We start from the raw sequence: 19,317 nt of genomic DNA on the forward strand, positions 1-19,317 counted from the left end.
GCATTAAATTTCTTTAGGCACCAAGATGCCAAATTAGCATCTACTATTTACATGATTACATAATATATATTTCCTCTTTGGGTTCCATACTGAGCCAATGTAACTGCACAATTACTTTTTTTTTTTTTTCATGAGAAAACAAGCACTTCCTTAGAAGCTTTTCATGATTGTGTACTAAATATTTTGTTTTTATTTTTCTACTTCTAGTCATTATCATCAAAAATCTATTTCCTCTGTACACTTTTTAATTAGGATCTTTTCAACCTTTTCATCTGCTAATGTCCCCTCTTCTGTTACTGTCCATAACACACTCTGGGGAGTTCTTAGAGTCTCTAATCACATAATTGTATTTTCTCCCACATAATTGCTTTACATAGCAATGGCTCGTGGACATAAGAAATCGCTTTTTAAAAAATACAATTCACAGCATGAGACATCAAGGAATTTTCTCCCCTATTTTTAGAAGTTTGTACAAATACATATGCTGGGGGCACAGTGGTGGAAGGAGCTTCAGGAATGGAAATGACCACCAAGCTTGGAGCAGCTACAGGATCCGGAGCTGCCATGGGGTTTGGAGCAGCCTCTGGACTTGGTGCCTATTCCTCTGGGCAGTCAGGAACAATGAGGACAAGACATTCCACTGGAGGAACCAATAAGGACTACGCTGATGGGACCATAAACATGAATTTCCTAGATTCCTACTTTTCTCAGGTAAATGGATGACAAATTTTGTGGCTTTTTAAAATCTTATTGACATCAGATTTTACTTGATTATATATTTTGGTTGTGTTAGTTTCTTCATTTTTTAAAAAGTTCTTTAGTTGTTGAAGGATCTTTATTTTTATTTCATTTTTAAGTGGTGCTGAGGATCAAACCTCATGCCTCACTCCTGCTAGGCAAGTGCTCTACCACTGAGCTACAACTCCAGTTCTGTAATTCCTTCTTTTTACAGCATGTTAAAATGTAAAAACAAACCGAAAAAATTGGTTTCATTTTACCAAAATAACACAGATAACTTGGGTCGCCAGTCAAGAAGAGTGAGGAGACAGACAAAAACCAAGAAAATATGGCGAGTGGTTCCTCCTTCCCCAACTGGAAAGACAAGTGAGAGCAAAAATCTCCTGCATTTTGGGAATGCCAACATTCTCTTTAAGATTACAAAGCAGTTTAGTTTTATTTTCTATCCCACAAAGACATATTGAGACATATTTTCCTGAGAGTGAAAGTACTCTTTATATTTCTTCAGAGAAGTCCATGGCCAAAAGGGTTGAACAACCACTGAATTAATGACCTAAAAGTAAAAGGGGAGGAAGGGATGGGATTGAAGATCCATAGTGGGAAGAATGAAGTATCTGGAAGCACCATCAGAAAAGGGATAAGGGTGTTTGTTGGAAAAGAGAGGACTTCAGGAGGTAGGTTGCTTACCTCTTGTTTGGTGACCATAGACTAGTGGGACAAGAGACCTGTTTAGATGGAACCTACCCTGGATTTTTGATACCAGTACTGGTAAGTGATAGAGTCTGACTTAGTGTCGGAACAGATGGAAACTAACACTTTATTTGAAGTAAAGACTGGCAGACTGGCAGTGCTTATGTAGGATGAGGACCCTTAAGGGTATTTCAAGATGTAGTGTGGACCCTATGCACAAGCCAGGCTCCTGCAAGAACTGTAGAATCTGTGCACCTGTCAGGGTGAACCTATCTCTGTGCACAGTGGGAGACCTCCACTGCCACCACCTCAACACAGACAAGCATCCACAAAGCCCTCACTGGAAGCCCAGTGATGACCTCCAGATATCATACAGATCTGCTATGTAGACCTAAATCTATGCCAGGGCCTCTAAAATCGAGAACTAAAACATAAGCCCAAGCTAGACTCAATGTTGATGGAATGTCAACCCTGGTATTATCCAAATCCCAGATAATTTCTATAACAAGATGGTTAATATAAAAACATTTCTTTCCTTCTATGGATTATGGAATTTGGGCATGTGTAATCAAAACTAGTGTTCTCTGAACAGTTTTAGGCTGTTCAAAAATCTTTTTTAAAATTCTTTTTTTAAGTCTTTTTTTTTTTTTTTTCCTCCATATTTAGAAAGCATTTGCCTGTGCAGAGGAAGAAGACACCCAGGAAGCAAGTGACTGTTTGTTGATCTATGATGACGAAGGCGTGGATGACGCCCCTGGTTCTCCTGTGGGTTCCCTGGGTTGTTGCAGTTTTATTGCTGATGACCTAGACGACAGTTTCTTGGACTCACTCGGCCCCAAATTTAAAAAACTTGCAGAGATAAGCCTTGGTATTGATGAGGAAGCCAAACAAGCCCAGCCACGCACTAAAGACACGGGTTCTGCTACTGACCCCTGTGGTCGCACCATGGAAGTCCAGCAGCCAGGATCTGACAGGGGCCAGACTCTGTCTGGTAGCCAAGGGGCTCCTGCTTGGTCGGCTTCTGGGTCTTTCCAACCAGCTATTTCCATCCCTGATCCTCTGCAGCATGGTAACTACTTGGTAACAGAGACTTACTCTGCTTCTGGTTCCTTTGTGCAACCCACCACTGCAGTCTTTGATCCACTTCTCACACAAAATGTAATAGTGACAGAAAGGGTGATTTGTCCCCTTTCCAGTGTTCCTGGTAACACAGCTGTTCCAACAGAGCTACGAGGGTCACGCAATATGCTCTGTACAGAAGATCCTTGCTCCCACCTATGATCAGCACAAACCAGAATAACATCCAGACAGAATCTGAGTATTTGGACCAAATTACTTAAAATAGCAGCAAAGCTCACTGCATTGCATAAATCTGGCACTTATTGGATACTCTCCTAAACTGACCATGGTTATAATTTAAATATTCTGGTTCACATCTCAAACTGAATGTGTCAGCACTCCTAATTCTGGAGTATTTTTCAAATTATAGTAAACATTTATGTTTTTCAAAAGTCTTATTATCAAATTGGGTAGAAAATTTTCATAAACATTTTTAAACCTCTATGCTTTCAGTGCCAAAGGAAAGTGTTTATCACTTTAAAATGAAATGTGGTTGAGTGGATGAGCACTTGGAGTCAAGAGTCCTCAATCTTGTCTCTGTTGCCTTTTCTTGTATCATTAATAATGACATAAGAACCTTATTACTAATGATTTAAGAACAGAAAGGTATTTGCTAAAGCATTTTAAACTGCTTAGAATAAAAGAAGTAATTGCAGTTGAGTTTTTTCTGTCTTCTTGGTGCTGGGAAACCATTAGTGTGCATCTTTTGCTCAAGCTAAGGGCTGTGGGCTTATGCATTCAACTTGCTCCATCTACAAATTCCATGTATGCTCACACTAAGACGAATTTGAAATAGAAACATCATAGAATGTTTAAGAATTCTAGTACAGTGTAAATAATATTTTGTGTATCTTAATCACTTTGAAAGAATCTATCAAAAAATACTTTATATTGAACTCCCTCCTAAACACTTCTCAGTAGTAAATTCTGAGAAGTCTTTAAAAATGGGTCCTTTTTTAAAAAGTGTCACTGGGTTGGTATAATTTACATATGACACATAGTGATGTTATGTTAACAGTGTCTATAGACTTTGTGGAAATACAAAACACAGCTTTTCTTATAAGCCAAAGGGGTTATGAACTAGAATAACACAAGGTGAAATTTGTGAATATGTATTATAAGCAGAATTTCAGGAAAATGATTGAAGAAGTGCATTTCAAGTTAAAAAGGGAAATGGTGTAAACTATTTGTTAACCATCACTTCTAAATTTAACTGCTACAGCAATTTAATGCTTGACTATAGCAACGTTAGGTGAGAGAAAGTTTAGAATATATGTCATGCATGTTATCCTAGTGGTAATGCTGTTCTTCCAGTCATTTCTAGTCATTCAAGATATTCACCCTTTAGTCCACAGAGAACACCCTACCTCACCTGCTTCCCAACATTTTTGTTTTAACTGAGTCTTTACAATGTCATTGTTTAACTCCATTATTTCCAAGTGTGTGTGTATATATATATATATATATATATATATATAATACAGTTAATTTTCCTGTTTTTTTTTTTTTTTTGTCATAATAAAACCTAAATATCTTTGTCCAGATGCCCTGAAAACTAACCAAATGTTTATGTTTTAAACTAGAAGGGGTACAGTCTGAGAATACCCACGGTAAAGCTACCCCCTAAATGCTGCTATTCCTATTGCTCATCCCTCTCCTTGGCACCATGACCACCAGGAAGGTCAGTGCTAGAGCAGACCAGAAGCAGAAGTGCAGGCAACCTAAGCCTCTCCATGGAGGCTGCTGCTGCACGGAGGCTTTTACTGAGCTGGTCTTGAAGTGAGAGGTGCAAGACCCTGTGGAGCATCCTGCTGAGAGTTGAGAAGTTACCCTGCTCTTAGGGCTTCTTGCTTCCCCGTGGAAGCTGACTCTGGGGTTAAGAGCACGCACATTGACTTGTGACTCTGTTCATGCCTAAGGGTTAAATTAGCAATAATAACTCTTCTTTAAAGCTCAAAGTCATATTCAGGATCCTCAAAGCATTTTTAATTTTGCCTCTTAAACTCCAACATATGAAGCAAAAACTTGACTGCATTATAAAAAGGCAGAGGAATCCAGGTCATGGTAGTAAAGGTTATTAAGGAAAAAATTGAAATTAATTATTGTTAATTTTTTAAAAAAATTTATTGGTCTTTTGGATGACCTAAACTTTTATTTTCTGTATAATGAATCTGCATTATTTTCACCAAAAATAAAAGTTGTTTTAAACAGAAAAAAATTTTGAACTGTTTTATGACTCAATGTATTATATATTTTAAACAGTATATATTACACATAAGCAGTGTACCATTGTTATAATAAAACTGGCAATAAATATATGAGTACTTCCTTAACCATTTGGTAAAAGATGAATTCTCCATAATGAATAGTTGTTAAGGAATGTGATGTAAAAGTGGCTTGCATATGAATTTTCAACAGTATTTTACTTTTTTTTTTTTTTTTTTTTTCCAGCTGATAGCTTTTCTGCATCCTCCCGTACAGGCGGGAAGTATCTTGGGGCTTAGGATCATTCTGGGTGGATGAGGTGCTGGATAAGGTCAGGGCAGACATACTATTAACTAGATGGTTTCACTCATTTATGTTTATTTGGTTCCTTGGAATACTCTCCTAGGCAAAAGTTGTGAATTCTAAGAAGACTCAGAGACACATCTGGAATAAAGGGGAGGTAATGCTTCCAGTCTACCTGGATGGAGCGCTGTGCCAAAGCACTGGTGAGCACCATCTACCCCAGTATGGGATTCGTATTTTGATAAGCTCTTGTGCCCTTATGTCTCCAAAGGAATGCCACACAAATAAGTTTCTTCAGAACTTCAGAACTTGCTTCTAGCTGACATTCCTCCTTCTTAAATCTGAACAGTGAGGCCTGGACCCAGGCTCTAGAGGAAAACAGCAGAAATTAAAGTGAATATTGGGTGAAGAATGGTGTTTGGCTTACCTCAGTGTTCCAAATGGTTTCTGGAAAAGTGAAAGTTACATAGGTAAAGTCCAAAAATATTATCAGCTTCTATTCACAGAAAGTTCACGGAATAAAAATGGCAAAATTGGTTTATCATAATTTGGAGACTACATCCTCAAAGATCACATAACCATATAAAAGAAGCACATGAAACTGACAAGTTTCGATGCAAACAACAATTAAGAAGTAAGTAAAAACTTAGGAGCCTTCTTGTTCTTGGCAGCCCATTTTCTCATATGCATTACCAGGCCTATTAGAGGAATTCTGAATCCGAAATCATATGGTTTAACACTTGTTCAATAGCATAGTCTGAGATGGTTTTGTGGAAGAGGGATAACTGATAAGAAAAGAAGACAAACAATTATTTAAATTCCAGGTGCCAGAATCCATGTGTTTTCCATGAGGAATACTGAGACTTCTTCGCCTTGTCCAGAGTGGGCTGAGATTCCCTCCACCATCAAGACATTTGCCATTCTCTGGTTGGTGTCTTTACTTCCATTCCTTCTTTTTATATAGATTGACTTTTTTTTTTTTTTAACAAATGTGAAACAAAATCTAGACACAATGAAGATGTGATTGAAAGTCAAAGGGAATCATGTCTTAAACAACAAGACATCCAATTGGATGTAGTTACCAGAACAGGAAAGAAAAGAGACATTGGTGAGGTTCCCAGAGAGCCAGGGGAGCTCTACCCTCCAATTTAACTCTTAACAGTCCACCCGAGAAGATGGTCACAGAAACAGAGACTCAGAGAAGCAAAGCAATCTTCTCCAGGTTGCACAATAAAATGACACACATATCAAAGTGTATCTGTGGTCACTCGACAATAGAAACAATTATTACTCTCAGAATAATCAGTTCAATGTCCATTCTGAGACTTACGTAGCACATACAAAATTAGAAAGAACACAACAGAAAACAATAAAAATTATTAAAAAGATTAGAAACCTAGAGATTAATTCCAAAGATTAAAGAAGCAGGGTGATATAGGAAAATATTTAGAGAAAAAAATGAAGATGAAAGATAGCTACAGAGATAGAGATATGTTAATACATGATTTGCTGCTATTTTGAGGCATACATGGCATTATTTTTCAGGGGAAAAGGACCCATTTTCTTCTGCATGTAATAAATGCCAAAGAGTTTAAGTAAAAGAACCAAGTATTTAAGATGAACTTAAATTACAATTCTGACTCCTCTGGATGCTATAAGAACTGAAATAAGCTACCTGAAGTCAAAGAATCTTTTCCAGTAAACTTTTAAGAAGTATTTGGATAGCTATTAACACACTAGAAGAGGTAGTGTGAAATGTGTCTAGATATAGAAATTATAGCCTTAACTGGGTCCTTCCAGCACAGCATTTCCATGATTTGCAGAAAAAGACATATTTAAACAACTAGGATTATTTTCTTACTCCTTCAGGACTTCTCCTTTTTCACTGTTATTCCACTGAAGCACATGGGATCAAAGTATTTTAAGTTTTATGCCTCAACATTTCTGATATTTTCAATGGGCTGAATTCATCACTATTAACTTAGCAAACCATGAATCTTATGTGAAAATACAGAGCACAAAGTAATGATAACATAAACAAACCACTGATATTCACATATTGTGTGTATCATTTCCACAGGAGGCAGAAGTATTTGTGTTGAGAATCAAAGAGGAGTGCAGAGAACTTATTTTTAAATAAGGCAGTAAAGAATGGAACAATTTTCTAAATTTTTAAATGGCATATTGACATGGTTTTCATTCTGGTAAGGAGGCAAGGTTACTGAGCCATAAATAAATATTTAAACACAAAATGTGTAATTGACTTCAGTCACATCTCCCCATGTCCAAACTGTCTAGTATTGATATAAGATTTATATAGTCCAACTTCTAAGGCAAAGCACAGGCGTCCACGAGTGCTCGCGCACATACACCCCTATCTGCCTCACGTAACCTCATAGCTTGATGTGGCCATAGTGTCTTTCCACTATCAAAAACATTTGCTTTGGGAAGCTGAGGCAGGAGGATCCAGGGTTCAAAGCCAGCCTCAGCAAAAGTGAGGCACTAAGCAATTCAGTGAGACCCTGTCTCTAAATAAAACATGAAATAGGGCTGAAGATGTGGCTCAGTGGTCGAATGCCCCTGAATTCAATCCCCAGTACCCCCCAACCAAAAAAATGTGCTAATGTTTACTGTGCTGTGGATATAAAGTTTTTGAAAGTAATGAGTCTGTTCTCTAGTTTTGTGAATCAAAAGGTAATAACAACCTAGAGTTTCCACCTAGCCTTCTTGAGGTAAGGCTTAATGAGGAGGGCATTTTGAGCAGACTTCACTCTCAAGCAGGGCAGACATCCCCAACTGTTGATCATTAAAATGTGTAATCCATTCTCAGTCTAGTAAGTTCTAACAGTTTTTCCTTTTCTACATCTTCCCTCTTCCTCTTGGCTACTAGAAATTGCTACATAATTTTCCTCAGAAGCTATTTGATGACTGTGAACTGATACCCAAGTTGATTTTCTTTTTTAAAAATTAATAATTTGGGGGCTACTAAGATTGAACCCAGGTGCACTTTACCACTGAGTCCCCAGCCCTTTTAATATTTTTTATTTTGAGACAGGATCTCAGTAAGTTGCTCAGGCCTTGCTGAATTGCTGAGATTGGTCTTGAACTTGTGATTCTCCTCTCTACCTCCTAAGCCACTGGGATTACAGGCATGAGCCACCATGCCTGGCTCCAAGTTGATTTTCTGATATGCCCCTCTTTCTACCTATACCCTCTTGGATCCTGGGAATGTCCTCTTTTGTGCTGATATATGATATATTCCTTTTAAAGACTAAAACCAATGATGAAGGCTTATGCTATGAAGAGGATAATAGAACTTCTACTCCATAGAGTAGTTTCTCAGGGCCTCTAACAAGTCAGTGCATGTGACTGCTACCTTTGCCAACTATGGCTACAAAAGGATCTCTCCGCTAACGGAACAAGTCAGGAGATGTTTCTGGATATAAGAAATGATGAGTTGTCAGGCCAAAAAAAAAGGACAAAATTTTAAATCTCATTCCATCTACTATTCAATCAAAAAAAAAAAAAAAAAAAAAAACCTCTATATTTTAATGATTAGCAAGAGGTAAACTTGAAAATGTTTTTGTTCTGTTTTGTCTTTTGTGTGTTCTAAGTTATAAAATTAACAGTTCTTAAATTCTAATCCCAACTTCATCACTTAACTAGTTATGGTTTTGAACAAGTTGTTCAGTCTCTCCAAACCTGTCTGGTCTATTATTATGGAGATTATAACAGTCTATCTCATGGATTTTCTGTAAAGTTACAGGAATATATTTTGGAAATAGTTGTTTTTCTTGTTTTTAATTCTATACTTTAAATCTTCAAAATAAATTCACAGTTGAGAGTTTTGACATAAGAACTACCAAAACCACCTTCATTTCATAAAGTTGCTCAGAGGCTGGGAAACCTCAGACTGAGGTTGATCAATGGCACATTTAAGAAGCTAGGTTAATGCTGGGCACAGTGGCACACACCTGTAAACCCAGTAGCTCGGGAGGCTGAGGCAAGAGGATCATGAGTTCAAAGCTAGCCTCAGCAAAAGTGAGGCACTAAGCAATTCAGTGAGACCCTGTCTCTAAAAAAATAAAAATAAAAAATAGGGCTGGGATGTGACTCAGTGGTTGAGTACCCCTGAGTTCAATCCCTAGTACAAAAAAAAAAAAAAAAAAAAAAAAAAAAAAAAAAGTTAGCTAGGTTAATTCTCTTCTGCTACTCCAAATGCCACCATGATATTCTTTTCTATTTATCTTTTCACCTTAGCTAGCACACTCGTCTCATCTAGTCTACTGTGCAGTAGAAGTTCCTATGAATGCATAGTCAGATAGAGATCAATTAATTCATATCTAATTTTAGATGGATATCCAAACCAATCAGAATTCACCAGATGATTGCAACTTTTCAGCTGAGCTTCCTTGGAAAAGAGCCTTTAGACTTCAAAAGGGAAGACAACATTATCTTGTTTGGTATACATCATTTAAGTGTGACAAGATGGTAGTGTAAGTTGTTTATTTTATTGCATTCTGCTGACATCATGGCAATGAGCAAAACAGAAGCCTCCTTTCCCTCAAAGTTCTCATTATGTCATTTCTGCCAAGTACACAGGGCAGCCAAGTGGATTCGGGGGAAAAAATAGTTATTTGAAAATTAGCAAGTAAAGAATTATGCTAATTGACTCAACCTCCTGTAGGATATATATTTTAGATAATGTTAGTAGGAGAGTGATTAACTACATGAAAACATGGCCACGTTTCAATTTCTGCATGATTTATGGTGCCAGGCTGCTGTCCAGGTGGAAAAAGAGTTTTATTTGCAAAATCTAGTTGATCTAAACTAAAATGAACAGAAATTAATTTTTTCTTTATTTTTGCATTGTTTTTAGCATTCGCTATACCTACTGGCTTCATATTCACTACCTCCTGCTTCCTCTAAATATCTGACCATAACTAGTAGATAATTTTTTAAATTATTTGAGAAAGTAATTCACAGTAAGGTATAAATCACAGAAAGCACTTTGTTCCTCCTTGTTGGAGTATGTGTCTCTAATACTTCAAATATATTACCTCAGGAAACAAAGTGATATTTCATTATCATTAAGCCATAGGTAGGAAATTTGGGGAACAGACACTTTCTACTGTTGGACCAGCTCTGTGTGAATAACAATTTTTTTTTTTGGTGGAGGGGAGTGATTTTAGATGGTTTACTCATACTTCTAAAGTGAAAATCAAAGATATGAAGAGCAAGGAACTATATACCCTTTCCATATCTATAATCCGTTCTCAAGATTCCAGTTATTGGGAATTCTAGAATATAGACTCATTCTCTCATGATACCAAACAATGAAGAGTCACCTGGCACTTTTGTCAACCACAGAGCAATTCTTCACATGAAGTTTCATGTAGATTTAACTTTGTTTAGCTCTAAGTCTTCCCTGTAATACTGATCAGCTTAACTCGTCAAATTGTTATATGAGATTTACTGATTACTTCAGATGAAGTTCTAATCCCAAAGCTAAGAAAGAAATATGATAGACTTCTCCTCTTTCACACCCATAGGGAAATTAGTCACAAGAAGTCTTTGTTGACTAACTTACCTTTATTGTAGCTGATTCTGCATGAAAGGGGTGTGACTCACTCCAAAGGTCTAATGTTATTCTGATATTATTTCAGTAGATGTTTCAAGAAGGTGACACCAGTTGGATGGAGGGGTTGGAAATCTTGTAGTAAATTCACAAAGTTGTCTAGCTGAATGACAGGCCAGCTTTCAATGCATACAGTAAGGTACATTACAAATGTTTTGATTTATATAGAAAATATTTAACTACAATATCTTCAGACAAGCTGGTAAGAGTCACTGATCACTGAATCTAAATTATTCACAGCAATTTTTCCCTTTGTTTCCTTTGTTGCAAACTTTTGCTTCCATTTTGCTTGATGTTTGAACATATTTCTATCTGATAAAACTTTGAGAACGAGAAAAACACCAAAAAAAAAAAAAAAAAGCTTCCAATCCAAACAAAATAGATTTAGAAACCAATACCTTCCTGAAATGCTAGACACTAAAGACAATTTTCGTTCTCTTCTCTTACAATATCTGAAAGGCTCCTTCTACTTTCCAATTTGCCAGATGTGTATTGATGTGACTGCATTGATTAAATTATTATTTATCCTGTTATGAGGTTTTCAATTAATTTTGCTGCAAAAGTGAAGTTACTACATAGAAACAATTTGCTATTCATAATATCTACTTTAAATTCAAGAATAACAATATTGTAGTTACTGCAGCTCCTGTAAGCATAGCCTCCAAAGTAGTGGCTCCTGATACTTTTCCAGCACATGTGTGACAGGACTTTCACAAGCTCATACCCTCCCATGGACAAGCTCACACTGAGGATCCTTTCTCATTCCCTAATGGAATCTACCTCCTTGATCCACCCAAGGTGGTATCAGAATGCAAATGAGTAACACCATTTTTTTATTCTTATGCAGTGCTAGAGTTCAAACCCAAGACCTTGCACATCCAAGGCCAGCAGTCCACCATGGAGCCACACCCTCCCCAGCCCGTAGTGTCACTACTGAATCACCTCTAATGTGCTCCACTCATTTTCACTAACTAAGCCATTCACAAATTTTAGAACTTTATTATTAACAAATTACTATATCAACAGGGATGGTACTGAAATTTTTAAAACACCACCAAAAAGACTAACTTTTAAAGTAAATGCAAACAACTCTATTAATTTTTTTTTGAATCATTGTTTTTCCTTGAAAATGGAAATCATGTATTTTTGAGTCTGTACCTCTCTACTAAAGCATGTCTAATTATCATCCCAGGACATTTTGAAATGATGTTTCAACCCACGGTTTTACTTTTAGGTTTTTCTCTCCAAAGCTAATGTTCTGCTTCTCTTTTGCTTTTGGGTTACACATAAGAATGTCATTTGAGGACAAATGAAGGAAACAACCAAGAAAACAGTGAAGGTAGGTTTTTTTGTTTACTTGTTTGGGGTTCTGCTTTCTCTGTCTGCTGAGAGTTTCTTCCTGCGCATCTGCCTGGGCTCATTAGTCACATCGGGTCCCGCAGTGGTTTCTGTCTGACACTCTGGATAAACACCATCATGCCTGCCTGTAAAACCCTTCAAGCCCTGTCATGCTGCTGACAGATTCCAGTCCAGGGCTGCTGTTAGCAACCAAGAACTCCCTCCTCTCTTTGCTCACCACTGCCAGAGCCTTATCTTTCCAAGGATTCCCATAAACAAATTCTAGGGCAAAACCAAAGCCATGGATTTATCACAAGTAGGAAAAAAAAAGCATCAACATTCCAAAGTGTCACACTCCTGTAATGAATGCCTGCTTGTTCATCTCCAGAGGGAAAGGGGGTTTTCTGTGTTGTTTGTTTTCTCACTTTGTTCCCTCTGCAAGGAACAAAGTCGTAGAACAGAGCACAGAAATGCTCTCTCCTGGCCTCTGTGCTCCTCCAACTTCACCCAACTCAGGCCAGTCTTAGCAAGGCCTTCCCTTGACAAGTGGGGGAGTTTTGCCCACAGTGAACCAAGTCTCACACTGAACTTCCTCCCCAAATTGGTGACAGTTACCCATATCCTTCCAAGAATTTAGTGTTCTCTTGTTCTGCCCTTTGTCTTCATTATCCCCCCCCCTAATCCCTCTCCTTTTCCCTCTCCAAAATAACATTGCAAAGGTATTCATACATTCAACCAATATTTACTGGATGAATTAGGTCATTTTTTAATGTGCGGGAGACAAAGCAGTTCACAGAGGAAAATACCAGCCAGTCAGGAAGTTTGCAATCTAGGGAATGGCAATCAGAATAGCAAGAGAACACACCATCTTTTAGAATGCAGTGCATCAAGAAGAAACATAAAACAGGGAAGGGAAAAGAAGGCCTCTGGGCATCTGAGTCACTACAATTTTAAAATCATCGATCAGGGAAGGGTTTCATTGCAAGGGTAACATTGTAGGGGAGAAAGTCATGCATACACTTTGTACATTTCCCTGTAGAGAAAAGGGACAATAAGCACAAAGACCCCGAGGTACAGCATGCACTGTGTAGTTGTTATGTCAGACTAGGATGTAAATAGCAGGTAATGGATTAACAGATCACCCTCCCAGTAACATGCCCGAACAGCCAAGGGAGCCTTCAGCTAAAGTTTCAGGCATTACTCTGTGGGAGGGAGTGGCAATCTCGAGGAATATCAGAGGTGTAGCTGGGACTTCCCGGGCAGGTGCCCATTTTGTATATGCCTCAATCCAGCATTTTTATATTCTGATCACATTCAAACACCAGTGTAACTTATTTCAAAAACAAAAGAACAACAACAAAAATCTCTTAAGATGCGCTCAGCATTCTACTTAGGTCCAAGGATAGACTATTTTGCTTTCTCCACTGCACCGAATCCTGTTTTGCAACTTTTGCATCTTCCCTCATTCTTCTCTACTTCATGAACAATGTGAACAATTTCCTTAAGATATTTCAACTTGGGGGCATTGCATCGGAAGTAGTAGGTCCTCACATACTGACTCACAAGGAAGAGCATGTAGGGAATTGCCCAGGGAGACGCTGTGACTCACTGAACTGGGACTATCTCACTCTTTGGGTTGTTATTGTCTGTAGTTGTGCTCTCTGGGGTGATAATTCTGCCCCCTGAGTGTGGTGACTGTTCATTATGATGTGCTGGCTTCTCTGTGCTAGGCCAGAGGGCTTGGAGTCAGCTGGCTTTATTACTCAGTAAGTTCTAACTTAAAAAGGCAACAGAGTTTTTCCCCATCAAGTTTTTAGACCTTACCCCCTTTCCCAGTCTGCCAATGGTCCTCTCTCATCACCTGAGGCTGAGATGGCTCTTGGTCCCTCCAACTGGAGAGTTCACTAGAATTTCAAGATTCTAACTCCTATGGTGGCATTCACACCTTGGCTTCCATGGCTTCAGACCCTGGCTCCTTCTCCAGGATTCGGGGGAAGGATAAACGTTTCCCAATTCTCCACTCTCAGGGTAATAAGCTCTTTGTCTTCAATTGGCCCATCTTTTCCCTGTTCCTTGCCCTCCTGGCTACACTCAATTCCATGTATATCCTGAACACTCACACCTCTTCATTATCAGACAGGTCATTCTGTAACCCTGACTCACACCCGTAATCTACTAATCTATTTCACTTCTAGGCTGCAGTGTTGTTGGGGAAAACATACATACTCAAATCAACATGTGCATAAGTTTTACTGGCTAGATCCACTATTAATTCATCCAAGGTGGATATCCAAACACCTTTCCTAAGAATGCTTCTTTTTCACTTATAGTTAACACCTTCTGGTATATGGGCTTGGTTCAACAAATCTTTATTGATCATGTAGTACATTCTGGATACTAGGGGCTGAGCCTACCATGAATATCATGTGGCCTCTGCTCTCATGGAATTAACGATCTTGAGAAAGAGAAATGGGTGGCATAGATCTGAATGAAATAACCATAAACCACTGTTATACACCAGTTGTACGAATCATTTTGAACAACGTTCCAGAGAACTGAAGAAGTGATTTAATACAGAAGGTATGGGAAAAAGAGAATTGATCATGACACCCAGGGTCCTGGCTCAGGTGATCAAGTTGACAAGGACGCCATTGATTGAGTTAGGAAGTTTGCTCTGGAGGGTGGTAAAAGAATGGGAAACTATGCAGTTGAGGTGGATGGATATTCCTACAAAATTATCATGACCATTTGAGGTTTCCATGAAATCTCCAAATGGTGATGTCCCAAGTTTGAATTTTAGGAGGGAAAATGTGATGGGTTTGCACAATAGAAATGGCTGTGGAATTATGCATACAATCAAGTAAGAAGAAAATAATGAAAGGAAAACTCAAAAAACAAGCATTTTATGAGCAGGCAGAGGATAAGAAATGAATTCAGGATGGCCAGAGAGATCAGAACAAAATTAGATTATTATTTCTGCTTCCCAAATCTATTTTCAATTGTGTCCTCATTTCAAACTGCTTGCTAGATTTTTCTAATTGAATACTCTTTTAATATCTCAAATTCAATATATTTTCACCAAAAGGAAAGCTTTTGCTTCTGAATTCCCTATTTGTATTATTGTGATAAGAACGCTGAGACCATGACTCTTCACCAATAGCATCTATGCTTTGAATTACTCTGCCCTAGAAAGTTCAATGTCTCACTCACAAGCACACATACTTCAAGAATCAGCTCACCACAACAGCCCCAAGAAACCTATTCTAATCCACGGGTTGCAATTGTGAGTTAGGGACTTTCCGCAACCTGCACAGTTTCACCACTGCAGTTGTATTGTTTTGTAAGTATCTACTTTTGTTTCTTTGGAACAATTACATTTTCTTTACATTTAGGAAAGTAAACGTAAAGAAATGCAATGCAAATAAAATGTCTGTTAAACCAGGGTAAACTAAATGTCAAATAAGTGAGTGAAACTAAACCCAAACCAGATTGCTCTTTTTGTTGTCCTTCTCACATTACTTGGAGTATTTCGTGGTTTGTTCTGTGTCTTTTTTGCCCTTTGTTTATTTATTTACTTATGAGGTGCTGGGGATTTGAACCCAAGGACCTTGTGTATGCTTGGCAGGTGTTCTAACATTGAGGTACATCCTAGCTCCGGGCACCCTTTATTAACCACTGTTGTGAGACAAAGCCTCCTGACCCCAATAATCTTGCTTTTATAACATCTATATATTGCTGTGATCTGCTTATATGGCATTTTAATAGGGTAGAGGCCAGATTTAACTCTCACCTTTCAAACATTAATTCTAAAAAAATACTCATGTGCATATATAACTACATGACTGATGTGATCCTATAATATGTATAATAAGAAAAATGAGAGATTACACGCCATTTATGTATGATCTAACAAAATGTATAAATGCATTCTACTGTCATGTACAACAAATTAGAACAAATTTTAAAAATTAAGAAAATACTCATTGGGATTTTCACTAGAAATAAGTAGTCAGTGTAGAATTTTAGCCAAGAAATACCAATTTATAAAAATATTTTTGATTCTGGAATATTTTGGGAATAAGGAGGCAGTGAGAATGGAAAAGAAATGTTAATTTTTATAGGTGCTTCTGAAATCTTTAAATTTTTTTTTGTTTTAGATAACATTAAAGAGGAGATTCTAATGAGACAGTCACTTGAAGATTCTTCTGACCTACATACATGCAGTAAAGCATTTTGGAAAACATTAACACAGGTAGATATTTTGAATATATCTAGGTATTAAATAATTATTTGCACATAATATGTTTTGAACTAATGTATTATAAAAATCTTAATAAAAAATGTATTTGCCATAATGTTCAACTAATTTGAGGGGCAGGGACCTATAAGTTAAATGTTTCACATCCTATTAACACTTCTATTTCTTTTAAAGCAATCACTAGTGCTTCATTAGTAATAGCCACTTTGTGTGTGTGTGTGTGTGTGTGTGTGTGTGTGTGTGTGTGTACACAGAGATATATGAAATAGATTTACTATCATTCCAACTTAAAGAAGTCAGGGGCTAGAGAGCTAGCTATGCATCCTCTGATTTTCAACAAATCCCCTCAACTTACTAAGTCATAGCTTTGACATTTTCAAAGTGGAACTAATTCAAGAATGACATACTATGGCATTGAATTTAGTATCTACTCTCAATGCCTTGGGATAAATGTCTTACAGAAGGAATACTACCTTGAAACTGACAGTCTCCAAGGGATGTTGAATAATCTGACAGAAACAAAAATTGTACTATTTCTCACTCTCAAAGTCAAAATTATCCTCATTACTAAACAGAAACCACAGTCTTGAAAACGAGGCATAAATAACATATCTACAGGTCTCAACTCCAAGAGCTCTAACAATAAACAGGACTGATATATTGCTTCCTGAGATGATTGGTGAATGTGTTTTGGTAAAGCCTGCCTTCTGTAATTAGGAGTTTGCCTAACATGATGGGAAGTGCGAATTATCACCAGTGTTTGCTACCTTCCACATCTAGTTCATATAAAAGAAGTGGAAGCTAAAAGACATTCTTCCCTCCTGATTCAACTGTGTAAGCAGAGTGGTTGAGAGTCTCCCAGGGTGCAGAGCACTGTTGTAGGCATAGGAAGTAGAGCGGGGAGCTAAGCAGAAACCCTCCCTAGATGCTGAATTAGTTGGGGAATTAATTCACCAACCACATTTAAAAACTGAGGAGTCAAGCAGCAGTTAAACAGGAAACAATGTGTCTCTCAGCTCAAAGAGCATGGTCCTTGGGGAATGGGAAAGAAAGGGACTACTAAGTACATTGTAATCATACTGGACCTTGATGACTGGCAAGATTGGAATTGGGGAGCCAAGGGTAGAAGAAAAAGGGGAAGAAAAGAAGGTACTTGTAACTACAAGGAACTCTGCTATTTTAGCTAAACATAATGCAAACGGATCTTTCTAGTCTCCAATCACCCCTCTATTCTTACATTGATTCTTCCACTACCTTAATATCAATAGTTAACCTTTAACTTTGAAGTTTCCTGATCTGAGGCTGATTCCAGTGTTTGGAGCCCGAACAATCTCTGCTTTGCAAGAAGAGTTCAATTTAACCTTTTATCCTTGCAATAATAGTTATCATTTTAACAACTATCATTAATAGCACCCTTAAGTAGCTAGACACTGCAGAATGCTTCACAGAGATCTTCTGATTTAGTTCGTATAACAGCCCTATGTGTTGAACGTCATTAACCACATTTGACAGATCTGAAAACTGAGGCACAGAGAGCACTGCCTAGGTCACAAGACAGTAAGTCTTGGGGAGGGACTCTTATGAAAGGTGCGATCTACGAAGGCGAATTTGTAAATCAAAGAGTGTACATTTCCCCTAATGCCCTCGAGTTTTCTCCTAGTCTACATCAAAGGATCAAAGAATCCTCCACTTTAACCTCCTGTGATTTTTCTAATAACTGTTTCTTCCCAAGGCTGATAAGCCGCAAACCTGTTGGAAGCAATGAAGGGGCCACAGTAAAGAAGAAAGAAGCCTTTGCGGAGAATGCCACCTGGAGTTCTGCTCCTAAGAGCGGGCCCCACACTCGTCGGCTGCTGCTGCCATAAGCACGCGGGTCCCCCACGTCACCAGTCTCTTCTAGCCATCTGCGATCTGGGCCCAAAGCACTTTCACCAAGCGCCGAATCTTTCAGAAGTAGTGGGGGCCAGGTCTCTAGCGTTCGGTTGCGATCACGGCACCCCTACGGGTCTCCGCTCCGCTAAGCCAGTTTGCCCTTGAGCTGGGGCCGCGAATGACCGGGAAGCTCTCCGCTCCTGGTCATTCCCGAGGAGGAGGGGATCAGGAAAGTGAACGGTGGGGCGGGGCTTGCCACTCAAAGTCCCCAGCCCGGGGACGTCACGGTCCCAGGTGCGTGTGAGACGGGGGCGGGAGTCTGCCCTGCACCTCCCTCCTCGGCGCACATCCCACCTCCGCGCGGGCTGCGAGCGCGGGCCTCCGGCTCCATTTTCTCGGGAGGGCCACACCTGGGACCGCGCCTCTGGGCAGGGACTGGGAGGCCGCGGCAGCAGAGGACGCAGAAGCGGCCTCGGGGCGTGAAGGGAGCGCCGGGACCCGGGAGGAGTCGGAGCCTGGTCGCGGGGCGCCGGGGAGCGGGCGGTGTGGTGCAGCGAGCGGCCCGAGGCCAGGGCGCGGCGGAGCGAGGGCGCGATGGCGCGGAGCCCAGGGCGCCCGTGCGTGTTGCTGCTTCTCCTGGTAAGTGCAGCGAGCCGAGACGCGGAGCCCGGCAGTCGGGAAGCGCACTGGCTGGCGCCAGACTCGAGCCCGGACCTGCCCGCTTCCGCCTGGGAAGGACCCGCCTGCCTGGCGCTGCTGCTTTCCCCGAGAGGTGGGGACGGGCTGGCGGGACCGGCTACGGCCGGAGCCCACCTGAACTGCGGCAAACCGCTCCTCCGGTTGCAACCGGTCGGAGTTCCCCGCGCTCAGGCCCTAGGGTCCTTTCCTAACCGATCTGTGCGTGTAGTGGGCGCTGGGGCGGGGGCACCTTTACGCGGGAAGGGGGCTGCGTCTGGAGTCTTTTTCCGACCGGAATCCTGGAGGCGGTTGGGAGCCGCCCCCGCGCCTTCTTCCAAGTTCCTTAAAAGTTCTGTCCTTGGTTTTTCCAGCCCGCGATACACGTCAGTGAACTGGAGAAACCAGGAAAACACCTGCATTGTTAAGAGTGCAGAACAAGAGCTAAAACTAGTCACTTTTTAAAATGTGTTTTACAACG

The 19,317-nt window shown here is 39.6% G+C and overlaps 2 protein-coding genes across 2 annotated transcripts in view; both read left to right on the forward strand.

The window, feature by feature from the left end:
* DSG3 (desmoglein 3) overlaps window positions 1–3,993 on the forward strand; it is a 29,349-nt gene extending 25,356 nt beyond the window's left edge. The window contains exons 15-16 of the mRNA XM_079109322.1: window positions 464–711; window positions 2,095–3,993. Coding sequence (XP_078965448.1) covers window positions 464–711; window positions 2,095–2,709 — 863 coding nt within the window. The 3' untranslated portion in view covers window positions 2,710–3,993. The remainder of the gene's footprint in view (window positions 1–463; window positions 712–2,094) is intronic.
* Window positions 3,994–12,802: 8,809 nt separating this feature from the next.
* The window catches only part of DSG2 (desmoglein 2), a 58,839-nt gene continuing 52,324 nt past the window's right edge, over window positions 12,803–19,317 (forward strand). Inside the window, exon 1 of the mRNA XM_079109319.1 lies at window positions 12,803–18,800. Within this exon, the coding sequence (XP_078965445.1) occupies window positions 18,756–18,800 (45 nt within the window). The 5' untranslated portion in view covers window positions 12,803–18,755. The remainder of the gene's footprint in view (window positions 18,801–19,317) is intronic.

The sequence above is a fragment of the Sciurus vulgaris genome, assembly GCF_902686455.1.
Source record: "Sciurus vulgaris genome assembly, chromosome: 13".
Classification (NCBI taxonomy): Eukaryota; Metazoa; Chordata; class Mammalia; order Rodentia; family Sciuridae; genus Sciurus; species Sciurus vulgaris.